Source organism: Gastrolobium bilobum, unplaced genomic scaffold (genome assembly GCF_033153095.1).
Source record: "Gastrolobium bilobum isolate Gb01-03AN ecotype WA unplaced genomic scaffold, APGP_CSIRO_Gbil_v1 utg916, whole genome shotgun sequence".
Taxonomy (NCBI): Eukaryota; Viridiplantae; Streptophyta; class Magnoliopsida; order Fabales; family Fabaceae; genus Gastrolobium; species Gastrolobium bilobum.
The window spans coordinates 27636-54009 of NW_026896968.1; the positions used below are offsets into that span (position 1 = coordinate 27636).

General features: G+C 38.6%; 1 protein-coding gene across 3 annotated transcripts in view; it reads left to right on the forward strand.

Moving 5' to 3' along the window:
- Positions 1 to 424: 424 nt before the first annotated feature.
- LOC133303060 (uncharacterized) overlaps positions 425 to 26374 on the forward strand; it is a 34510-nt gene continuing 8560 nt past the window's right edge. For all 3 annotated transcript variants that reach the window (XM_061502908.1, XM_061502909.1, XM_061502910.1), the window contains exons 1-14: positions 425 to 744; positions 836 to 1204; positions 1352 to 1484; positions 3026 to 3201; positions 4994 to 5067; positions 5296 to 5331; positions 5426 to 5516; positions 6497 to 6556; positions 17410 to 17590; positions 18635 to 18780; positions 19378 to 19479; positions 19946 to 20056; positions 20849 to 20914; positions 21176 to 21274. In XM_061502908.1, coding sequence (XP_061358892.1) covers positions 436 to 744; positions 836 to 1204; positions 1352 to 1484; positions 3026 to 3201; positions 4994 to 5067; positions 5296 to 5331; positions 5426 to 5516; positions 6497 to 6556; positions 17410 to 17590; positions 18635 to 18780; positions 19378 to 19479; positions 19946 to 20056; positions 20849 to 20914; positions 21176 to 21274 — 1953 coding nt within the window. In that variant the 5' untranslated portion in view covers positions 425 to 435. The remainder of the gene's footprint in view (positions 745 to 835; positions 1205 to 1351; positions 1485 to 3025; positions 3202 to 4993; positions 5068 to 5295; positions 5332 to 5425; positions 5517 to 6496; positions 6557 to 17409; positions 17591 to 18634; positions 18781 to 19377; positions 19480 to 19945; positions 20057 to 20848; positions 20915 to 21175; positions 21275 to 26374) is intronic.

Below are 26374 nucleotides of genomic sequence, written 5' to 3' on the forward strand. Positions count from 1 at the left end.
AAAATGGAAAAAAAAGTAGGGATTGAGAGGGAAAAAGTCAAAAAGGAAAGGATAAAAGTGGAAGAAAAATTTCTATTTATGGTAAAGGACCACTGAATGAATGATGGGACGAGAGCACAATAAATTTTTCCCCTGATAACAACAAGATTATTTATTGTGGTCCGGGACTACCATTCTTTTGGTGGTCCCTTAGTGTAAATGGAAGGGTAAAAGTAGAAAAGAAAAAAATAACAAGGGTAAAAAAAAAAGAAAAAATTGATGTTGTGAGAGGGAAAACCGAATTATTGGTGGTCTCCGGCATAAAAAATATTTACGCTAACAACCGCACTGTAGTTCGCACGTGCGTAGTTCAAATCATCAAACCTGCGCCCGCAATTCAAAACCCTTTCTTCACTTCATTTCACTCCACATGCCCAAACCAGAGAAGAGGAGGCAATGGAACTCACTGAAGAGCAAAGAAAACAAGTGGAAGCGAACCGTGCAGCAGCGATCGCAAAACGAAAAGCATTCTTAGAATCTCAACCTCAAACAGAAAGAGGAGAAGGAGGTCCCTGGCACCTTTTCAAATGCCAGAAGTTCTCGCACCACACCGAACCCAAACCCAAACCCGAACCACACAAGTTCCTCGCCAGGCTCGAAATATGCTCCCCCGATTCATTCTCCATCACCCCACTCCCTCTCCGCAATTTCCCCTTCCCTGGCGAACACAATTGCTTCGCCACCCTAAACGACACTCTCTCACACGTAAAACTCAACAATCAAAACCCTTTTTTCTTTCTTTCTTTTTTTTCTTTCGTTCTTTGTTGCTAATATTTTTATTTTATTTTGATCTCAGGTGATTCCTTCTCACTACACGCAGATCAGCGGTGGCGGACAGGCCTCCGTGTACAAGCTGGCCGATTACTGCGCCGTCGTGAAGCGGTTGAAATGCGTGGCGGCGGGGGAGATGATGCAGGTGGAGGAGATTCCGTGGGCGACGTTCAGTGTGGTGGAGAGGCTGTCGCATTCGTTCGTCGCCGGACGGTGGGAACCGGTGAGGCCGGAACACTTGAGTGAGGAGAAGGTTGATGAGTTGATTGAGAAGCTGCCAAAGACTCTGTTGGATGCGTTGCTGCCTTTCCAAATGGATGGATTGAAGTTTGCCTTGAGAAGAGGTGCTCGTTGTCTCATTGCTGATGATATGGGCCTTGGGAAAACACTCCAGGTAATTAATCTTTGTGCTTCACATTTTGGTAATTCTTGGTTGAATTGTTCTATATCAGTTACGAATAGAATGATGTAATGACTAATTACTTGGAAATGCATATGGCTTGCTTGTTTGTTTCTTTTTGTTTTTGAATTTGTTTTTTAGGCTATTGCTATTGCGGGATGTTTCATGGATGAAGGTTCCATACTTGTTGTTTGCCCTGCTGTTTTGCGTTTTTCTTGGGCGGAAGAGTTGGAGCGTTGGCTTCCTTTTTGTTTGCCTGCTGATATCCATCTGGGTAATTTTTTTTGCCTTTTCCAGTGAAGTTATGTTGTGTATGATGCTTTATTTTGTGCTACTTGTTAATATTGAATGGCAGGGGTGATGTTTTTATTTTGGATTATTTGTTATCATTTATTATTAAGGGATTTTGGATTATTTTATTCCGGCTTAGAATAGGAATATCTTATTAGGGTTTGGCTGAAACTTGAGTCAGAGGAGCACTCCACCCTCGAGCCACACTTTAGGTTTGTTGTTTGTAGGATATTTGCAATAACAGTACGGTACATGCATTCAAAGATTATGTTATTGTTGAATCTTTTATTAGAATGCACAAATATAATGGTCTTCTAAAGATATATTATGCTAAAATTGGTTTGAGATTAGGAGATTCAAATTAGAACAAATAATGGGTTTTGATTATGGTACTTTTACTACACGGAAATGTAGGTTAGGTGAATCAGCCACATTTTAAACATGGTTTGAGAACTCTACTATAAAAGTAACTGTATATGGATGGAAGTTTTGTTGAATTGATGGTTATTTAAGAATAGTTTGCTGTTACACATAATAAGAAGATGATGATGAGTTTGCCCAAATTGGGGCTTTTTGGTACTGTTAATTTTAACTGCACTAGAAGGTTTGAAGCTCATATGATTTCTTCAGGATATTTAGGAATAATGAATTAGGGCTTTAGAAGAAGTTTAGTGTTATGTAGTCAATAAAATAAAACCAACTGTCCAATGCTTTTCAACTTGGTCTTATTGCATTGTGCAAACAAGACCAAAACTCTGCTGAAACTTAAAATTGAAGCTTGGGTTTGTGTTCGTGTAACATTCCAAATCTAATATTCCAATATTAAAGGAAACAAACAACAATTGGAATTTGTATTTCAACCAGAAACAACTCAGAAATCATCCAGAGTGTTACAATGAAAGCCAAAGGTTACAAGAGGATTGATTGAATTAACCAAAACACAGAGACAGAAAGATTGACAAGATGAGGATAGACTCAGAAGAGTTTGAGAGCTTCTGATCTCTCCGAAGAGCCTAAGTCCTAAATTCCCAAGATTGTGTTCTCTTATAACAGACTTCCCCTTTCTCATTGATGAGTCAGCATAGAGTAAGTTGGAAGATTATCATTCCCTGAAATGCTGCCTACGATACACCTTAGGCTTTGGAGGGATTGTATCAATACCACCCCCCCAAAAAAAAAAAAAAAAACACACTCACACAAATGAAGCATCCCAAGGTTAAAAGAGGGAAACTGTCTGTTCAGCACTAAACTAAACTACTCTATCATGTTGGCTTTGAGTTCTGGACTGATGCTATACAATATGCAAGAAGTCAACTAGACATGTGCATAAACTAAAAATTGAATGTGTGAAGTGCTTTTCAATTTTTAGTTTTCATCCAAAGTAATTTTGTAGATTGAGTTTAATTTTAATAATTTGGATATTACTTTCCCTTTTTGCTGGATGGTTTTTTATTCATATCTTTGTGGTGTAAGCTTCACTTTCTTCCCTTACTTAGTTGGAATTGCTTCTTTCTTCAAATCCAGTCTTTGGCCGTCATGACAATCCTATATATTTAAAGAGATGCCCTAGGGTTGTGGTTATCTCTTATACCATGCTCCATCGTCTAAGGAAGAGCATGCTTGAGCATCAGTGGGCTCTCCTGATTGTTGATGAATCTCATCATGTACGATGTACAAAGAAAACCTCAGAACCAGGAGAGGTATGCACTGTTTCCATCTCATTTTCTTGTTTTTAAAATTTAAAACACAATAAATAAGTTTGCATTATGAGTAGACGCCAATTTCCTTTATATTAAAATTTGTACATATTTTATGTGACATTTGTAGAGTGTTAGAAATATAACATACAACATAAAACTATTGATCTACCTTCACCTAACAAGTTAAGCTTTTGGGTTGAGTTGGTTGCTTGAAATTATAAATGAGTCTGTGACTAAATGGTCCATAGTTCGATCCTTGCTGCCCCATTCTTCTAATAATCTTTTTCCAAATATTGTGGAATTTCTTAGCATAGGTAGGTGAGCCTGTGATCATCCACTCTTCAGTTCCAATGGACTCTTGTGTGAGGGAGGGTGTTAAAAATATAATATAAAATATAAAACCATTTATTTGCCTTCACTTAATAGCTTAAACTTTTGGGTTGAGTTGGTTGCTTGGCAGAGAGAAAGGATCTTAGAATAAGAACTTTTATTTTGTTGGATGTGTTAGTAGCAATGCATTCATTCATTTCTGTAAAGCATTGATTTTCCTTTGCCTTTGTGTGCATATGGGCGGGTGTGTGGAAACTGCTGCTACTGTGAAATAAATATATTAACTTTTCTTTTGACTTTTGCATTTCTTCTGATGTGGTACTCCAAGATAGAAGCTTCCTACAAATGATGATGATATCATAATTGCTGCTAAAATTACTACCATGGTTGTCCGTCTTTTTTTTCTCGTTGTGAATGGGCATTTACATTTTATTAAAGTCAGTGTATACAAAAGCAGGGCTGATTCATACTTTTTTGCTTGGTATGAGAGCTACTCAGGATTAAAGAACTTGTTGGATACATACTTATTAATCTCGGATAGCAGCGCGTAGCGGCTCACCCTCCATATTGCTATAGCGCTATAGCGGGTAGCGCTACAACACTATTGCGCAAAGTGTACCTAAGTGATACAGTAAATTGTACTCTACAAATATAAAACTTAAAATGTGAAAATGTGACATAAAAACCAAATTTGAAGGATCTCAAACTCAAAAATAATTGATTTCAAACATTAAAATTCAAATCATAAGAAAATTGAAGGAATTAATGTCTCAAATAATGTAACACAACAAAATAAAGTGGCAAAATTAGTCAAAATTCAAACCGCCACTCAAGTGAAATGTCAAAATCAAAGGACTTAATGAACTAATCATAATTGAAATCATGAACATCCAAATCTTCATCTTCACTTTAACTTGTATCTAAGTTGTTAATCTCTTCCTTCTACGACGAGAAACACTTTTGTAGAAACTACTGTAGCGGCACAATAGCGATGCGATTCAACTGCAATAGCGGCCGCTACATCCGCTACACTTCACCTGACCGTAGCGGTGCGGTCTGTGGCGGCCGGCCACTGCACCGCAACGCAACTCCGCTATAGCGCACTAAAGCGGAGCTATTTACTAGTATGGTTGGATATTGGCATAAGTTGTAAAGCTTATTAATAATTTTGGGGTTTCATGTGAATTTGGATGGAGGAATGAGATTTAGTTTAGTGGGATCGGAAGATTTGCATCTGGGGTGGGTCTGGGAGTCAAACAACTCTTTTATGCACAAAAGAAGTAAAATCCTTTTGCTTTGATTTCTTTTTTATTTTTTGGAAGAACTTCTTTTAGCAGCTGGATTCATGTTCTTTGTGTGCCTTATTTTAATTTAATGCATTATCCTTTATATCTATATTTTTTATTTAGCTAATGCTTAAAGAGGTGTTTATGTGTTATCATCATGTCTTTTGTTTTAACAGGTAAAGGCTGTCCTTGATGTGGCTTCGAAGGTCAAGCATATAATTCTGTTATCAGGGACACCTTCTTTGTCAAGGTTGTAGCATAGGTCAAAGCAAGCCATCTGCATATGCTTTGATGCTAATAGTAATCCTTGGAATGAAATTATGAAAATGAAAAGTCTCGTGTTAATATTTTGATTGTGGCTCCATATTTCTTAACTTTCTGTTCTTTGTTGTAATTCGGGTCCTCTATTATTTTTTTGGTTATTTTAACTTCGTGTTTTCTTGTTTCTTATGGTGCATTTCTTCCTAGGTGCTCATAGACCGTATGACATATTTCATCAGATAAATATGTTATGGCAAGTATATTCACGTTGAATATTTTCCATATCTAAAATTTCTTTCTACCAAGCCTATTAATTCTATTTTTTGGGATATGCTTCTATTTTCCAGGCCTGGTTTGCTTGGGAAGACTAAATACGAGTTTGCAAAAACTTATTGTGATTTCAAATATATGAAGGGCATCCAAGGAAAATATTTTGCGGTAATCCTGTTAGAACAGCTCTTAATATCCTCTGTGTGTGTAATGTATTTATGTGTATAGTTGGCAAATTGTTTTGAGTATCTTCTAGCTGCTCAGTAATGTCTCACAGAAGAAGAGCACTAACTTCTATGTGCCTTATATGAGGAATATGAAAAATGTTATTCCCATACCTTGGATGCTATTCTTAAGGAAGGAGAAAGTGGGAGACATTTGGTAAAATTCGTGTTTCAAATGCACAATGAAATTTGGATTATATAGCCAAAAATAATAAATACAGAATAAATATAGGTTTCACCATTATCCTAATTATCGTAATCATATGATTTTGACTGTCCTGTTTACATAATTTACAATATATTAATTGGATAGTTTACCCAGAACTACCAACAGTCTCCCTCAAGTGGGAGAATATAGGTCATATGCACTGTCATGAACCAACTCTCTCAAACTACGATTGGGTTGGAACAAACTACGATTGTCTCTCATTAGGGTTTAGATACTATGTCAAGGAACAAGGGAATGAGAGTATTTGGTGAAATTCGTGTTTCAACTACACAAGGGGGTTTGGATTATATTGCCAAAAATAATATAGAATAAATACAGATATCATGTCCTAATTCCCATAATCACATGATTTGGATTGCCCAATTTACATAATCAGGGAGATTCTATTTACATAATGAATTAAGTTGATAGAAAATGTTGCAAAATTGTAATGTTTTCTGTTTTAGAAATAAATCCAAAGAAAAAAAAAGTTTTTTAAAGGTCTTAAATTTTCTAGATTCTGAGATTGGAGAATTCAATTACTTCTTTTCTCTTTTGGCCTTTGGGAGGTGCAGTTTGGTACCCATCTTTGACATTAAGATTGTCATCTTTGGAGTCTTTAGTTACTTGTGATAAGAAGTGATGAAATTTATATTCTTGGACTTATATTCTTTATGGGTAGTAAAGTTGACACAAATGATGGAATTGTGCTGCAGGATTATTCAAAGGGCATTCGCTTAGAGGAGTTGAACGTGTTATTAAAGCAAACTGTTATGGTGGGATCTCAACCCATGTATTTATCATCTGATGATTACTTCAGCTTTCATTTTTTTTGGACTACTGACATTGATTACCTTTCTAGAAATATTCTTTTGTTCTTATATTTGCTTTGTAAACGACTAGCCTGGCATCTTGAAGCAATTAGAGCAATTTTGCACTAAAATTTGTGCAGCCAAATGAGTCTCTTCGCTAAGCGTGATTTGATTATGCTTTTTTTTTATTTAGCCAACCCCAGCTAGTGGGTTAAGGCTTAATTATAATTTTGGAGATTGCGCATAGGTTGATATCCTTGTTAAATAAAAATAATATGGAAAAGAGATGCCAAATGTTTAAATTCATGTTTCAATGGCACAATAGAGGTTCTATTATATAGAACGACTATAACAATTACATAAGACTAATATAATGATGTGAGACTTCTTATTAATCTATTTTCAATACTTCTAACACTTTCCCTCAAACTAAAGCTTACTTGAAATTGAGAAACCATGTGTATATTGTAACCACATAGAGATCATATTTATATCAATAATTATATGGGTTTGAGTCTTATTAATATGATGTGAGTGTGAGACGAATAGCACAAAACCTATGAATATACATTTTAACACTCCCCCAAATTGGTGCGTATATATCCTAGACACCAAGCTTGTCACCAATGTAGTTGACTCAGGGATGTTTAAAAGACTCGGTGAAGATGTCCGCCAATTGATCATGAGAGTTGGCAAAAGTTGTTTGGATCTCCCCATACTGAATTTTCTCTTGGAGAAAATGGTAATCAATTTCAATTTGCTTGGTTTTTTCGTGAAATACTGAATTTGAAGACAAGTGCAATGCTGCCTGATTGTCAAATTAACTTCATTGACTGAAATTCACATATATTCAATTCTTTGATCAACTACTTCAACCAGATAAACTCACAAGTAGCATTTTCCATTGCACGATACTAAATTGTTGCATTTGATCCAGCCACCATTGTATGCGTTTTACTCTTCCATGAAATTAAGTTAACTCCAAAGAGGACACAATAACAAAGTAGAGAGCGTTTATCCGAGAGAAAGCCTGCCCAATCAGCATCATTGTAACAACAAATCTCTACATTTCCCTTATTTTTATATAAAAATCCTTTGACAGGTGCTCATTTGATATATCAGAGAATCTTAATAGCTGCATCCCAGTGAGAGTTACATAGAGAATCAAGAACAATACTCAGGATGATCATTGCAAGGGAAATATCTTGTCTTGTTACAATAACATAGCTTAACTTTCCAATTAGCCTTCTATAATGACTAGGGTTTGTAAGTGGCTCCTCCTGTCCCAAAAGATGTTTGACATTGGAATCCATTGGTATATGAATAGGTTTACATCCTAACATGTCAGTTTCCTCCAAAATATCGAAGGTATTCTTTCTTTAAGAGCTGGAGATGCCATGTCTAGATTGTGCTACCTCAATAACCTAAGAAATAACGTAGCTTGCCAAGATCTTTAGTCTGAATTGACTGAACAAGTGTTGTTTTTGTTGTTTGATTCAAACTTGATCACTGTCAGTAGATCAAATATCTGAACAAGTGAATTGAAGCGGTTAAACCAAGCCTGAGGTGATTGTTTCAAACCATACAGTGATTTGTGGAGTTCGCACACCAATCCAGACTCCCCCCGAGTAATAAAGTCGATGGTTGCTCAATGTCAATCTTCTTATGCAAATCACCATGTAAAAGGGTACCTTAATGTCTAATTGGTGTATGGGCTAGTGATGAATAACAGGTAGGGCAAGGAAAAGCCAAATTGATTCCATTTTAGTGACTGGAGAGAACTTGTCCTTGTTATACAGGTCAAAGATATGAGTATATCCTTTGGGGACCAAACGAGCCTTGAGACGATAAACAGCGCAATCAAGACCAACCCTAATAGTGAATACCCAACGACAACCAACTATGGATTTGCCTGCTGGTGTAGGAACAAGGTCCCACGTGTCATTAGAGTGCAGGGCAGACATCTCATCAACCGTTGCTTGGTGCCATCCTAGATTTGGTAGCATACTTATTAATCTCGGATAGTGGCGCGTAGCGCCTGACCCTCCAAACTGCTATAGCGCTATAGCAGGTAGCGCTACAACACTACTGTGCAAAGTGTACCTAAGTGATAACTAAATTGTATTCCACAAATATAAAACTTAAAATGTGAAAATGTGACATAAAAAACAAATATGAAGGATCTTAAACTCAAACATAAATGATTTCAAACATTAAAATTCAAATCATAAGCAAATGGAAGGAATTAAAGTCTCAAATATTGTAACACAACAAAATAAAGTGGCAAAATTAGTCAAAATTCAAACTGTTACTTAAGTGAAATGTCAAAATCAAAGAACTTAAGGAACTAATCATAATTGAAATTATGAACGTCCAAATCTTCATCTTCACTTTCACTTGTATCTAAGTTGTAAATCTCTTCATTCTACGACGAGAACACTTTTGCATAAACTACTGTAGTGGCGCAATAGCACCGCGATTCAGCCGCAATAGCGGCCGCTACACTTTGTCTGACCGTCGTGGCGCGGTTTGTGGAGGCCAGCCGCTATAGCGCGCTAAAGCGGGGCTATTCACAAGTATGTCTGGTAGTGCTTCACCTGTGGTTTTATGGATGGATACAAAGGAAAGACTAAATACAAAGATAAGATATTGTGAAGAAATCCAGTAATAACTTAGAATAGCATAAAGCGAGTGAGAATTACAAGTGGATTGATTACCTTTGGATAGAGCAATGACCAGATTGTTTGATGCAAGAGCTAGGGCAAAAAGAATGACAAGTTAAGGCAATGAGTAACTAGGAGTATCTTCTAAGACAAGGTTGTCACAAGTAGGGCAGGAGCGTCACTAATAAGTGATTAGAGGACGAGAAGGTGGTGGTGCAGCCGTAGATCCTAAGACACCTGTGTGGCTAAAGCAGAGAAAGGTTGCTGATCAAAAAAAGGTGAGAGGAAGAACATGTAAGACAAGATTGTGGTCTTCCTTTGGGACTTTCCATATGAGAGGAAGAATGTCAGGAGTTTCAAAAGTTTGAAATAGAAGTAAGTGTTGGGACATGCAAAACACACAAAAATGGCTTAAAAACATCAAATGAGACAAGAAATAGCCGCAAAAAGGGGGCCATACGATCAAACATGTTGATTAAGGTGATTCAAGATTCAAGTATTTTCCAATACTCAGATCCTTTTTTTTTTACTCGAGTAACAATAGCCAGTTGTTAACTAGCTTATCAGTTAAATTTCCTTAACTCAAATTAGATGATGTGACTAAAACAATTCAGTTCAGAATTTATCAAAGGATCTCAAGTACAATCCATATCTAATCCTACGAATTTAGTTCATATTGTAATTCAAAATGGAAACTTTAAACATAATTGAAATCAAGTTAGACATGTCACAACTACATAGGTTCAATTAAACTACACAATTCCTAAAACAAGATCTAAGAAAAGATAGTCCAAATAGAAATTAATTGAAGAAAGAACTAAGAAATTCAATTTTTGCTCCATAGCTGCAACAAGCTCCTTCATGGAGAAGATTCCTCCTCATTCCATTTCCAGAATATGCATAACATCAAATTTAGGTTGAACTCTTTTGTACTTTTTCTTTCGCATCTATACAAAATGGTGAAGGTAGAGAGAGATGAAAAGAATGGTGATGTGCTTGAATGAATGTAAAAAACCTAAAAGTGTTTTATGTGTCAGAAGCGTCTTGTCTCTCCATTTTTATGCCTTTTCTCAATTCTTCTTTTTGATTCAATCTTAGCCTTCATTTTTTGTGGGGATTTGATGGTTTGAAATTCTCCAACCAAAATCAAGGTATAAAGGGTCTTTTTGCATCTTCAATGTGGTCCCACGCATATGCAATTCAACTACTTTTTTTCTTGTTTCTCCAAAATTGCCAAATCATTTTAGTGCTCTTTCCTTTTCTTGATTATGTAGTTATAGTTGAATAATATGAAGGTATATTGTATTCAATTGTGTATTAACCTAATACAAAGAGTTACAATATATAGAGATCCTAATGAGCTTAACTGAGAAGCCCAGAATATTAACAGATAGGAAGTAATCTATTCAAATCTAATCAAATCTAATATTTCCTATTCTAATATTTCTAACACTCCCCCTCAAGCTGGTGCGTATATATCATAAGCTCCCAGCTTGTTACATATATGATCTATTCGGGGACCTCTAAGAGCCTTGGTGAAAACATCTGCAAGTTGATCACTGGAATTAACAAATGCTGTCTCGATCTCTCCTGACTGAATCTTCTCTCTAACAAAGTGACAATCAATTTCTATATGTTTGGTTCTCTCATGAAAGACTGGGTTAGAGGATATATGCAATGCTGCTTGATTGTCACAGATGAGCTTCATGGGCTGCTGTTCACAGAGATGTAGCTCCTTAAGCAAATGTTTTAGCCAGATGAGCTCACAGGTTGCATTTCCCATTGCCCGATATTCTGCCTTTGCACTTGACCTTGCGACCACAATTTGCTTCTTACTTTTCCAAGAGATCAAGTTTCCTCCAAGAAGAACACAATACCCCGAGGTGGATCGTCTGTCTGAAGGAGAACCTGCCCAGTCAGCATCCGAATAGCTAGATACCTTTGCATTCCCTTTATTTGTATATAATAAACCTTTTCCTGGTGATTTTTTGATATATCGAAGAATCCTGATAACTGCATCCCAATGGGAGTCACAAGGAGAGTCAAGGAATTGACTTGCCACACTAACTGCAAAAGAGATGTCTGGTCTTGTCACAGTAAGATAATTCAACTTTCCAACTAATCGGCGATAACGACCAGGGTTTGCCAATGGCTCCCCCTGTCCGGGTAACAACTTAACATTAGGATCCATAGGTGTATCAATAGGTTTACATCCCAACATACCAATCTCATCTAGGATATCCAGTGCATACTTCCTCTGACAAATGGAGATGCCCTGCCTAGACTGTGCCACTTCGATTCCTAAAAAATATCGAAGTCTGCCAAGATCTTTGGTCTGAAATTGATTGAATTAGTACTTCTTTAACTGATCAATCCCAACTTGATCGCTTCCAGTAATAATGATGTCATCAACATAGACCAGGAGGTAGATGCACTGGCCAGAAGAGCTATGCCTATAGAAGACAGAATGATCGGCTTTACTTCTGGTTAAGCCAAAGGATTGAACAGCAGAATTGAAGCGACTAAACCAAACCTGAGAGGACTGCTTCAGGCCATATAAAGATTTACGAAGCTTACATACCATTCTAGAATTCTCCCCTGAGCAACAAAACCTGGTGGTTGCTCCATATATACTTCCTCTTGCAAGTCACCATGTAAGAATGCATTTTTGATATCAAGCTGCAGAAGAGGCCATTGATGAATGGCAGCAAGTGTAAGAAATAGGCGAACAGATGCCATCTTGGCAACAGGAGAAAAAATATCCCCATAGTCAAGGCCAAATATCTGAGTGTATCCCTTGGCCACCAAACGAGCTTTGAGGCGATCAACAGTGCCATCAGGACCAACTTTGACAGTGAATACCCATCGACAACCGACAACTGACTTTCCAGGAGTAGCATGAACAAGATCCCATGTGCCATTGGAGTGAAGTGCTTGCATTTCATCAATCATTGCTTGACGCCAACCCGGATGAGAGAGTGCTTCACCTGTGGTTTTAGGAATAGAAATAGACGAAATAATAGAAATAAAAGTAAAATGTGATGAAGAAAGTCTATCATAACTCAAGAAACTATAAAGTGGATGAGGGTTACGAGTGGATCGAATACCTTTGCGCAGGGCAATGGGAGTAATTTCTGATGGAGGATCTGGAGGGGAAGAGTCGACAGCAGCAGGCGGTGAGTCAGTAAGGGTTAAATCCGCTGGAGGCGCAGTCTGACGACGCTGATAGGTGAGAAAAGGACGGTCCTCAGGGATGGAGGCAAGGGGCTGCTCCTCCGGGATAAAGTCTCCTGCAACTGGTAAAGACAAATCAAGAAAGGGAACAAGAAGAACTTGATCAACTTGTGTTATCTGAGATGGGATAGAATGAAAAGGTGGTTGATCAAGGAAAGTGACATCAGCCGAGACAGTATAACGCTTGAGATCAGGAGAGTAGCAACGATACCCCTTTTGAAAACGAGTATATCCAAGGAAAATACACTTGAAGACTTTGGATGTTAATTTATCTTTTCCTGGAGTAAGATCATGAACAAAGCAGGTACATCCAAATACATGTGGAGGAAGAGGATAGGAAGGTGCTCCTGGAAATAAAATAGAGTAAATACCCTTTTTGGTCCCTAACAAAAAACATGATTCCCACTTTAGTCCCTTACAAAAATAAATTAGTCAGTTAGTCCCTAACAAATTCAAAGTGGACCCATTTAGTTGAAATCGTGGTCCCTAACAAATTCAAAAAAGACCCATATTAGTCCCTCAAAAGGACTAAAATGGGTCCACTTTGAATTTGTTAGGGACTAACTGACTAATTTATTTTTGTAAGGGACTAAAGTGGAGACCGTGTTTTTTGTTAGGGACCGAAAAAGGTATTTACTCAATAAAATACTATGTGGAACTTCGTTATTGAGTACGGAAGAGGGCATGCGATTGATGAGAAAACAAGAGGTGATTATAGCATCTGCCCAAAAACGAAGTGGAACATTCATATGAATTAGTTGGGTACGAGCAGTTTCAACCAGATGTTGATTCTTACGTTCGGCCACTCCATTTTGTTGTGGAGTGTGTGGACAAGTGGTCTGGTGTAACGTCCACGTTTCTCCAAAAAATTAGACAACTCAAGAGATACATATTCTTTTGCATTATCACTGCGCAAAACTTGAATAGAGGCACCAAATTGAGTATTTATCTCAGCACAAATTTTTTGATAAATTGAAAATAATTCAGACCGATTTTTCATTAAATAAACCCAAGTGCAACGAGAGAAATCATCAATAAAGGTGACAAAATACTGAAAACCCAAAACAGACATTGTTCGACTCGGACCCCAAATATCAGAATGAACAATAGAAAAAGGAGTGTCAGCTCTTTTATTGGCTCTATTAGCAAAGGAGGAGCGAATGTGCTTTCCTTGCTGACAAGAATGATAGTTTAAAGACTTAAGATTGGATAAAAATGGAACCATATGTTGAAGCTTGGAGAGGATTGGATGACCCAGACGGCTGTGAATTAGCTCAGGAGACTCTGTGAGAGAACAAGCTACTGGAGAAGGTGGTGCAATCAGATAGTAGAGACCTCGTGACTCAATGCCTGCTCCAATCGTCTTCCCCGTACCCGAATCCTGCATAGAAAAGGATTGTTTAGAGAAGGTAACGGTACATGAAAGAGAATGAATCAACTGGCTAACAGAGATTACATTAAAAGGAATGCCATGTATATAATAAACAGAAGTTAAAAGAGGAGTTGGGTTGGCTTCCTCAATTCCACGAGCAGGAGCCTTAGTGCCATCAGCAAGAGTGAAAGGGGGCAGGTTATTAGAATAAGAAAGTGAAGTGAAGAGATCTTTATTACCACAAAGATGATGAGTAGCACCTGAGTCTATTATCCAGGGTTCAAGAGATGATTGATAAAAACAAGCAACATGATTACTAGTGTCTTAAGTAGGATGTTGAGAAGAAACCTTCTTGAGAAGTGCCTCATAGTCGGCACTTGAAAGAGTTACTAATCCAATAGAAGGAAGTGTAGCATCAATTTGAGCAAAGTTGGCAGTCAGTGGCTTCAAATGAGGGTACTTCCTATAGCAGCGTTCTTCAAAATGCCCAAGATTCTGACAATAATTGCAACGAGGCCTCTGTTTGCGGCCACGTCCGCGTCCACTGTTCCAATTGGAATCATTGGCCCGAGAAAAGAATGGTGATGGGGTAGTACTAGAGATGTGGCCAGTAATGTTTTTGGATGCACTACCTAAGCTCTCCATCACAGAAAAATTAAAACAAGATGACCAGAATATAAAACCAGAATAAAAATCAGAATACCAATGAAAAACAACAAAGGACCGAGACCAAGAACAACGTAAATTACTGATGTATTCTGAACGGACGAGACCCACAACGAACGGAGGGCAGATTTGGAAAGAGGGGAGAAAGGCGAGCCTGTCTGTCCTGGAATGGCCGGAAAAGGTGGCCGGAACAGTGCTCACGCGCCGGTGAAAGGAGGCGCGTGAGCACCACGCGCAGACAGAGAAGCCGCGCGTGGGGTGGCCGCCGGTGATGGGACTTCAACAGAAACGGTCACCGGAGGAAGGAGAGCCTGATCGTAGGTGGTCTGGTGGAAACCGTCGCCGGAAAAGTTTTCCGGTGACCGTGAACAGTAGCTAACGGTGGTTCCGGCGGCAAACGGAGGCTGATGTCGTCCTATTCGAGGTTGAGGAGGATGGTCTTTGACAATTCAAGGCTGAGGATAAGTATTTTGTGATTAAGTAAGGGTTAGAGAGAAAAATAAAAAAAAGGGGGTTGCCGGTATGATGCACGGCGAGATAGGGGTTTTATGCGGAAGAGGTTTCCCAGAATATTAGCTCTGATACCAACTTGAATAATATGAAGGTATATTGTATTCAATTGTGTATTAACCTAATGCAAAGAGTTACAATATATAGAGATCCTAATGGGCTTAAGTGAGAAGCCCAGAATATTAACAAATAGGAAGTAATTTAATCAAATCTAATCATATCTAATATTTCCTATTCTAATATTTCTAACAGTTATTATAAGACTACATACATAAAAAGAGTTCTTTTAGCTTTATTTTATAAAACTAACACAACTTTTTCCAAAAGTTGTAGTCACAACACCTGCATTTTAATCATTAATGGCATATATTTTCTTAGTTATGCTAAAAAGGAGGTCCATAGGTATTCAACTATGAAACCCACATAACTCACTAAAAGTGAGTTATCAAAATCAAAGGTGGTTGGAATGACTATTAGCCCGAAAAATGAGTTGAAATATTGTGTTGCGATCCTACTCCAAGGTAATGGGACTTGGAGTCCCACATCGGAAATGTAAGGTTCTGGTGTGGGGTTTTTATTGACTTTGGGCTCTCCTACCTTACGAGCTAGCTTTTGGGGTGAGGTTCTCCCAAGATTCATATCAATTGTTATCAAAGCCTTTCACTATGTCTTCTAGTTGTAATCGAGCGGTGCAGGTGGTGACGCTGACATTGCAATGTTCAGCCAGGGATAGTAAAAGACTAGTGCAAAGCCAGCCCGAGTGAGCGCCGAGGCTACAGAGCATGGTGGAATGTTACGATCCTACTCTAAGGTATAGGATTTGGAGTTCTACATCGGAAACATAAGGTTCTGGTATGGGATTTATATGGACTTTGGGCTCTCTTACCTTATGAGCTAGCTTTTGGGGTGAGGTTCTCTTAAGATTCGTATCATATTGCGAAACCAAGGAAGAAGAGACCTTGTTGTAATGACCATCAATGAAAAATGTCATGGCAAGCAAGTATACCCAGCAAGAACTAAAACTTCTCTAAATTCTTCAAGAACGACATTTGGAGGCTTGAACCACAAGAAAACATAGAAGACCCAATGAAAGCATGTCTAAAGACAAAATCAAACAAGGCCAGTCTGTAGCTGGGACAAAAATTCTAACTAGACTAGGCAATAACTTGGACATAGACCAATAGGGCTGGTTGACAACTGGGACAATTCGGTGGGGCCAAGCAATAATTGTGACGATCTGACGAGACTAGAGTGCAACTTCTAAACTTCTTCCTTTCAATGCTATATTGGCATTAAAAAAAGAGACAAACAATTCAAAGGGTCACCTCTGATGAGAGAAGAGTGTGGTTATGCTAGAATTGTGTTCTCCCATTTTGAACTGAAGCAAAAAGAATCAGAAAAACCTAAAAAGAGGAACACCCACAACTAAGACAAATCAGATCTGGATGGGTGAAGAGTATGGGCAGCTAACTTTCTCTTTTCAAAGTGGAGCATTGACATAATTGTTGAAAATGGGTACCTTAGGCTTCGGAGCTTCCTTTAGAGGGACATAGGAACTAGAATCAGCCATGGGTTATAACGAACAAGAAAAAAAGTGCATGAACAATAGTGCAAGAAAAGAAAAGGCTAGTGAGAGTGTGTCAGATAAGAGGTTGTCGGTGGGTCTTGGACAAAAAGGATCATCGTGAGGACTGCCAAAAAGTTGCCGGCCATGGAGGCTGGCGGTGGCCAGTCAAGGTGGAAGATAGTTGGGGTTGTGGCCAATAAGAAACGACGGTTGCTTGAGATGCAATTAACAAAGAGTCTATGAAAACAATAAATAACAAAGTGTTTTGAAATTTAGGGAACTCAATAGCGGAATAGCGACGGGACAGGACACGGAGGATGGTACCGTTTTGATACCATGTTGAATACATAGAAAAAAGAAGGAAAATGTTTAAATCCTTGTTTCAATTGCACAACGGAGGCTCTACTATACAGAGTGACTAAGAATTACATAAGACTAACATAATGATGTGGAACTTCTTATCAATCTGTTTTCAATACTTCTAACAGTCCTTTTTTTAGTATATAAGACCATACATACTTTACTCTTTTTTAAGTAGTTGTATATTGGGTTCGCGTTAACATATTCCATAAATTTCATACCAACTGCTTATTACTTATTTTGCAAACAAAGGCTTTCTGGGATAATTTTGTTCTAGTGCTTTTGACTTTAATGTTTATTTGGTTTACTGACTGCCACTTTTTACATTTAAATACTTCATCAGTGTTTATTTTATTATGTCTCCTCGATTGAGCATAGCAATGCTTCATGATATTTCTCCTACATTGTAAACATATTGTCTTATTATGCCTTTCATGTATCGTAGATAAGGCGTATGAAGGAACATGTGTTGCTACAGTTACCTCCAAAACGCCGGCAAATTATAAATTTGCTGTTGAAGAGATCTGATATAGTTGCTGCCAAAACTGCAGTTGGTGTATTGAAGATTGATGCCTCTGAAAGTGAAAGTGATGACACGCCTTTGGAAAATTTGGATGAATCTGAAGGTATTGTTAGCTAACGTTGCCTCTATTGTAGTAAAGTGCTGGATTTGCGTTTCAACTGTTGTATCACATAATTGCTTTCAGTTCATTTGTATTTAAGGCCTTGCTTATTAGAATGAAATTGTGGCAAAAAAATCCAGAGAAGGCAGGCTCAAATGTTTTTGAAATTCTGTACTAAACCAATTACTACATAATGATTGTCATGAATCAAATATCTCAAAAGTTTAAGCTATTAGATAAAGACACGTGAATGGTTTTATATTAACATCTCTAACACGCCTCCTCATACAAGAGCCCTTTGGGCTTGAAGTATAGATGATGCACAAGGCCACCGATTATGTGCTGAAATTCTACCTTTTATTAGAAGAATGGTAGTGGTAAGGATCAAACTTTATACTACTTGGTCATTTAAACTTTATATCATGCGGTGAACGAACAATCTCAAAAGCTTAAACTGTTAGGTAAAGACACATGAATAGTTTATGTAAACATCTCTAACATGTGCTAATCATTTGAAACTCTTATACCATGTGCTAATCATTTGAATGATTGAATTCTAGTCCTAACCCTAGATGGTTTAGAATTTCCTCATGATTCCAAAAAGACAAATAATACCAAAAATCACAAGTAAGTCCAATAAGACCCCAAAAAGTAGGAAGTCCAGTTGCAGCCTTTGTGATCTGATAACGTTATCAGCCAACTCTTCAACTGAGAAAAATAGGAAACCAAACCTAATTGACTTCCTAACAATAAAACCTGATAATACCAGTTAACAACAACAAAATGTGCTCATTCAATGTTTTGCTTATACTTTAATAAAATGTTGCATGGTTTTTAATGCTGCTCAAAGAGAATTGCCATGCTACTTTCCCTTGTATCGTTCTGATAGTATTATTTTATATATGTATACGTGAAGAAAATGATATATGCCATGGTTGTAACAGACTTTTTCCGCTGAACAGCTGTTGCATTGCATGAATTAAATTTTATCCAAACTGTAAGAATGTTATAAAAGTTTCTTCATTCATATCTCCTTCCTGTTATCAGGAAAGCTTTCTTATCAGGAACTTGGAGTTGCAAAGCTTTCTGGGTTTCGTGAATGGCTTTCCCTCCATCCACTCATTGCAGGATCAGAGAATGCTTCAAAGATGATAATTTTTGCTCATCACCACAAAGTTCTTGACGGAGTACAGGTTCATTTATTCTCAGTTGGAAGCTATTGTTTACTGAAAATCCCTTTGGCAGCATGTAATATAGTGCAGTGACTGCTATAACTTACTGCTCTCATTTTGATTTATCTCCTTTGCTTTGGGATCGCTACCATCATACGTCAAATTTAGTAAATCATGCTACCAGCCAACCATCATGGAGTAACTCAGAAGTTAATGTTTACTTTAAAATCACTTTGACAGTTTGTGACCCAGTTTAATGACTGGAGTACCTCATGTTGTTACTCCTTTTGACTTCTTGTCTTTTCATTTGAATTGATTATCATCATACTTTATGTTTACATTGGCCTCTGGTGCTTTGATGTCCCACAACCAGCCAACCATCATGACGTAACTCAGAAGTTAATGTTTACTTTTAAATTCACTTAGACAACTTGTGACCCAGTTTGGTGACTGGAGTTCCTCATGTTGTAACTCCTTTTGACTTCTTGTCCTTTCATTTGAATTGACTGTCATCATACTTTATGTTTACTTTGGCCTCTGGTGCTTTGATGACTTTGATGTCCCACAAACATTTAGATTTAATTCCTGATATAAAGTTTGCCTTTCTGAACCATTCAGGAGTTTATATGCGAGAAAGGGATAAGTTTTATTCGAATCGATGGAAATACTCTTGCCAAAGACAGGCAATCAGCAGTAGTCTCATTTCGATCATCACCAGAGGTATCATAACTTTTTCTCATAATTTGATTGCATGTTGGAATAATTATAATTTTTTGATTCTTTGTGTTGTCTGTTGCACAAATAAAAACTTTGATGTAGTATTATTTTCTATTGATCAATCTCGTTTTCATTGTTATTCTATTTGCCGAATTGATGTATAATTTTTTTTAAAGTAGTTGCGGGCATGCATGAATTACTTATCAATTATCATTAGTAAACAAATTTACATGTATCATTTAAGATTAAGTCTGGTGCTCCACTTATTAAAAAAACAATTTGACTGTGTTAAGAATCGTGTAATTCCTTAAAAACAATCTTACTGAACATTTTTGTTACCATCAAACCATCTACCTTTCAGTGTCCTACTTTCATATGCACATACATGCAGCATGTGCTCCATGTCATCTATATCATTCAGACAAGTGTGGACTTTTTGGCCTTTTCATTTATGTCACATTTATGTCAGGTTAAAATTGCGATCATAGGTATTCTAGCAGCTGGTTTTGGACTTGATTTCTCGACAGCACAAGATGTTGTGTTCTTGGAGCTACCTCAGTGCCCTTCTCTGATGCTTCAGGTTCTGTTTGATGGAATATCATTTCATTTATAAATTTTTGCTTACAAGTGCTGTTGGCTTGTAGGATAGGTCTCATTTGCCTGTACTTGTGTTTTCTCTTGTCATGACAATTGATTATAAAAACATCCATTTGGTTTCGAACAGTTTGTGCAAATGTATTATCAAGATAACTGCAAAAGATTCTGCGGAAGATTGCATATCCCAAAGTGCAGAAAACTAATTATTGTAGCAAAATAAATAAAATAGTCTTATTGTTGTATGATTTACAATAATGAAGATGTCTTTATTATGTTACGTCAATACTGTGCTTTGAGTGTCTCTTATTCTGGTGCTGGATTTTCAATGATAATGGTAGTGTAGTTACATCTGAAAATGACCACCTTCAAAGGAACAAAAACAATGAAATTTTGGTTGCATCTGTATAAGATAGTTGTAATATCTTATTGGGAAATCAGAACGGGTGGATTCATTCAAAATAACACTTGGGAAACACTAAGACAACAGACCTGTAATGGAACATATTTTCATCTTTCTTCAATCATCATGCCTAGTGTTGCACACTGCACTTGTTGCAGTCTTTTTGACCATGAAACTGATGCAGTGTTGATAACTATTACCTAAGAGATTACACTAGTGAAGATTTTCTAAATTATAGCAATTACATACAATTTGTTTGATCTGTTGTTCCAGTCGTAGTTGATGGCTCCATCATACAATGAAGTGTAAGATGTGTGGGTATTCCTGATATCTTAACAGTATATCTTATGCTAATAATGTGATTATGTTTTGAAGGCTGAGGATAGAGCTCACCGACGGGGGCAAACAAATGCAGTTAATGTATACATTTTCTGTGCAAAGGTGATTAGGCTCTCATCTTATTCTGATGTTTTGGTATTGGGGCTTCTTGTTATCTCTCTCTCTTGTATATATTTGAAATTAGGTTAATTATTGCATTTCATTATTTGGGTTTATTTCCTTAGGCCCATTAGGCCCGTTAGTCTATAAATAGTGTAACCTTTGTACATGTTTTCGTTAGAGAATAATAGTGTTTCAGTTTTCTCCTTTCAAGTCTCTCTATCTCTCTCTCAATTAGCGTATAATGGTATGACCCATCTGCAGGATACTTTGGATGAATCGCATTGGAAAAATTTGAACAAAAGTTTGCACCGTGTTTCATGTACAACAGATGGCAAATATGATGCAAAGAAAGAGATAGAGGTATCACTCTTTCAGTTTTTAGTGCTTTTATTTGCTAGTCACTGTCGGTTTTTCTTGTTTTAGAAAAGCTTAATTTCATATTGAAAAGCACAGATGTTTGCAAACTTTCTTTATTATACCAATAGGCTATTTTAAATCTTGAATTTACACATGCTTTTAATTATGGGTCTACCATTTATTTCAAATTACTAAACCTTTAAAAGATTTTATAAATATTCATAAAACAATTTCTTAAGCATTTAGTTTGTCCAGAGTTGTATACTCCTCACACACATTTACAATTTGTATACGTTTTAGCTCAATGAAATATGAATGAATGCCCATTCCAACTTATGCAATAAACACATTGATGGATTTTGACAATTTGTATATTTTGTATACTCTATGACATGGATAAATTCTCTTTCCATCTTATGGGATGACTGAAACAGATTGGTGGTTTTTCCAAGTGATAACATCGCCATAAGCTTAGCATTTAGTTCAATTGAATGATTTATTTATCATCAGTCGTTAACATAGTTCTTGGACTTGTTGGGATCTTATTTGGGTTTCAGTAGTGCATAACCTTTTCAGTCAAAGATTTTGTCTTCAGAATTTTAACTTTTGATAATCTAATAAGATATACTTTCCGTGCTATTATTAGAAAATAAAAATGTTAGATATTTTTAAATGTTTATGAAGTGTGTGTGTGCGCGGGCGTGTGTGTGTGATAAGAGACGTGCAACTTCAAGCAGCCCAACAGATGCAGGCCCATGTATAGAGGAAAAGGAGCAGCCCATGAATGTAGAGGAACAACAACCCAAGCAAAGGAGAAATGAACCAATGCTGGTTTATCACAGAAAGAATAGGAATAGGGAAATAGTGTGACGCGTAATGAGTTGTAATAAACGGTTTTGGAGAGAGAGTGAGTGGAGGGGTTTGTTATTGTTGTTATTGCTTTCATTGTTGCTGGAGAGGTTTATATGGGATGGAGAGTAGGAGTGAGAGGGTATCGATTAACTTGTTAATTTCCTACTGGTGTAGAGGGGGCTAGTGGAGTTATCTCCTTAGCAGGGAGCCTTGGTTCTTTCATTTTTTGTTGTTGCAAATCTTATTGTAATCGTTCCTTTTATTAATATACAAAGTGTCTCCCTCTTAATTGATAGAAGGGATTAAATTCTTATCAAATTGGTGCTTTCATTGAGAGTTTATTGTGATTGTGTGAGGGAGTGTAACGTTGAGTAGTGTATGCTCACCAGAATGACTTCACAACGCGTAGACACCCTTGAAAATAGAATGACAACAATGGAAAATTCGCTTCGCACTCAGGAGACCATCCTCCGTTCACAAGAGATTACGTCAAAGGGCCATTCCACTCAGCTTTCGGATCACTCCGTTAAGCTAGGCACCTTGGTAACCAGCGTCGCCGATATCGCGAAGAGTTTACACGTATTACACATGGAGATGAAAGATGGGTTCCAAAATCGTAGTTCGTCGACAGGAATTCCGGTTATCACTGTAGCAGAAGGGCCGGCTTGGCTCAGCGGTAAGCTTGCTTGCCGTGGTGTGTCAGGTCGCGGGTTCGAATCAGCCTCTCTGCAAAAAGCAGGGGAAAGACTGCCTAGAGTATTCCCTTCCCCAGACACTCACGAAGTGGGTATTTGAACTGGGTCGGCCCACTGTAGCAGAAAGCAGTGAAAATTCGAAACAAAAGGGGATAGAAAACAATGGTGAGAACGAAACACCCGTCAAGATTTCTCATACTGAGAATCAGAGTGACGATTATCGAATTAAGGCCAAACGAATCGAGCTTCCAGTCTTCTCCGCGACAGATCCGGTAGGTTGGGCTGCGAGGGCTGAGGCTTACTTTTCTGTACAGGGCACTCCTCCTACCATGCGCATTCAGTATGCCCAGATCTGCATGGAAGGTTCCACATGGCACTGGTTCAAGGTGCTCAAGGAATCTGATGCACAACTGGATTGGGAACGATTCAAGCACACCTTGTTTGATCGTTATGGTGACGGTCATTTTGGCAATCCTTTTGCTCAATTAAAGGAATTGATACAAGGAGGTACGGTGGATGAATACGTTGAATCTTTCGAAATGTTATCAGCTCAGATCTCCCCTATGCCTGATGACCAGTACATGGGTCTGTTCGTCGGTGGACTCAAGGAAGAAATTAAATTGGAGGTGCTGTCCCTAGAACCTCCCAACCGCTACAAAATGATTTCCATCGCCAGGACGGTAGAGCGTAAGTTGTCAGGAGGGAAGTGGAAACCACCACCGCGCGATCCAAGTCATTTTCGTCGAGGAGTGTGACTGTAACATGCGGTGACCGTTTTGTACATAAAACTGATCGTTCTGTAGGAGGTCCAGCCCAAGCAACTAAACCAGAGGAAAGGCCCAACAGGCCAGGTGACAGGAGAAGTGGGCCCAATTTTAAAGGATACAGAAACCTACCCCACAATGAGATGATGGAGAGGAGGGCCAAGGGCCTTTGCTTTAAGTGTGGGCAAAATTACAGTCCAACCCATCAATGTCCAGACAATCACTTGCGTTTGCTGGTATGGGAAGAGGACGACGTCGTAGGGGAACCAAATGACCCTACCAGTACAGAAGAGAAAGAGGGAACCGAGGGTTGGGAGATGGAATGCAACCATGTCATTTGTGAGACGGAGAACGACGGCGGACAACAACCTGACGCGGTGGTCCAAACGAAGACGATGAAGATCGAAGGAGAGTTGGAAGGATTCCCGATCTTGGTGTTGCTCGATAGTGGAGCGAGCCACAACTTCATCGCTCCAGAGCTCGTCGATTCGTTAAACCTGTCGGTCAAAGACACCAAAGAGTTCAGCGTTTGTCTTGGAGACGGTAGTCGGCGTTTCTCTAAAGGACGGTGCACAGAACTCAGGCTTCAATTAGGACGACATCGTATGACGATAGGGGCCTATCTTTTAGATTTGGGTGGTGTCGATCTCATCTTAGGCATGGAGTGGCTGGAGACTCTAGGCGAAGTGTGTCAAGACTGGAAGAAGAAGACGATGCAGTTTTCTCACCAAGGGAAGACGGTCCTGCTTCGAGGGTACCAGATTCGTGCTGGGGTTCAACCTGTAGCCCTTCGAGGACTGTTGCATGATGCAAAAACTAAGGAAAAAGGAGTGGAAATTGGGGCTGAGAAGTCAAAACTTACGTTTTTGACCGAGGAGCAGCAAAGGAGCCTGACACAGGTCCTTGATCAGTTCCAGAGTGTTTTCGACAAGAGACAGGGGCTATCACCATTTCGAGAGCATGACCATGCCATCAACCTGATGCCGGGCACGGGTCCAGTCAGTGTTCGACCATACCGATATGCTCATCACCATAAGGATGAGATTGAAAGGCAAGTGAAGGAGTTATTACAAGAGGGGGAAATTAGACACAGTGTCAGCCCTTTTTCCAGTCCAGTCATCCTAGTCAAGAAGAAAGATGGAACTTGGAGGATGTGTGTGGACTATCGGGCATTGAACAAAGTCACCATCCCAGATAAGTATCCAATTCCTACCATTACTGAGTTGCTGGATGAGCTTTATGGTGCTAGATACTTTTCAAAAATTGACTTGAAATCGGGATTTCACCAGATCAGGGTTAGAACGGAGGATACTCCCAAAACTGCGTTCCGTACGCATGATGGACACTATGAGTATCTTGTTATGCCTTTTGGCCTAACAAATGCACCGTCCACCTTCCAATCTACCATGAACTCAGTTTTTAGGAAGCAACTTCGCCAAACTGTTTTGGTTTTTTTTGATGATATCCTTGTGTATAGTCCCACTTGGGAAACTCACCTATGCCATTTGGCAGAAGTTATGTCATTGTTGCAGGAACATCACCTGGTCGTTCACAGGAAGAAGTGCAGCTTTGGAGAGGTGTCTGTAGAGTATTTGGGTCACGTGATTTCCTTTCAAGGAGTAGCCATGGATCCTTCAAAAATTCAGGCTGTAATTGATTGGCCACAACCATGTAATGTGAAGGGAGTTCGTGGTTTCTTGGGTCTGACTGGCTACTACCGACGTTTCATTAAAAACTATGGCAAGATTGCTCAACCGTTGACTGAACTCACTAAGAAGGGTGGCTTCCTTTGGAATGATATGGCCAAGGCAGCTTTTGATCAACATATGGAGCTACTGACTTCTGCTCCGGTCCTCACCCTGCCTGACTTCTCTAAAGAATTTGTGATTGAGTGTGACGCCTCTGGTACGGGTCTAGGTGCTGTGTTAATGCAAGAGAAGCAGCCTATAGCTTATTATAGCAAAGCACTCGCTCCCAGAAATCTTGCAAAGTCAGTATATGAGAAGGAGATTATGGCCTAGCCCTTGCCATACAACACTGGCGTCCATATCTTTTGGGGCGTTCCTTTACTGTGTATACAGACCACAAGAGCTTAAAGCACTTATTGTCTCAATGTATCACCACCTCTGATCAACATTGTTGGCTGTCTAAGCTAATGGGGTACCAATTTGAGGTTGTATACAAGCCTGGGCCCGAAAATAAAGCCGCGGACGCCCTCTCTAGAATGATGGAACCAGGGAACCTTGAGCTTTCGAGTTTGGTGTCCAGTCCCTATTGGTTGGATCTGCATGTCGTTAAGGCTGAGTACAAGTCTGATCTGTTTTTGCAGGGTATACTCACAGCCCTCTAATCTGGACAAGCTGCTCCTGGTGACTATGTTTTACATGGAGAGTTGCTGTTTTATAAAAAATGCATGGTGTTGTCTTCCAACTCCTCTCTCATTCCTGAGTTGTTAAGGGAATTCCATTCATCACCAACCGGTGGCCATTCGGGTTTTACCCGTACATTTAAAAGGCTTGCTAGTGGTATTTTTTGGAAGGGAATGCAAAAACGTATTATGGCTTTTGTGAAATCTTGTGACGTTTGTCAAAGACACAAGCATCGGACTTTGGCTCCTGCTGGGCTCCTTCAACCATTGCCTGTGCCTTAGCTGATTTGGGAGGATATCTCCATGGACTTCATCTCTGGGCTCCCTAAGTCCCAAGGTTATGAGGTGATTTTCATAATAGTAGATCGTTTATCCAAATACGCTCACTTTATTTTGATTAAGCATCCTTTTACTGCTAAGCACG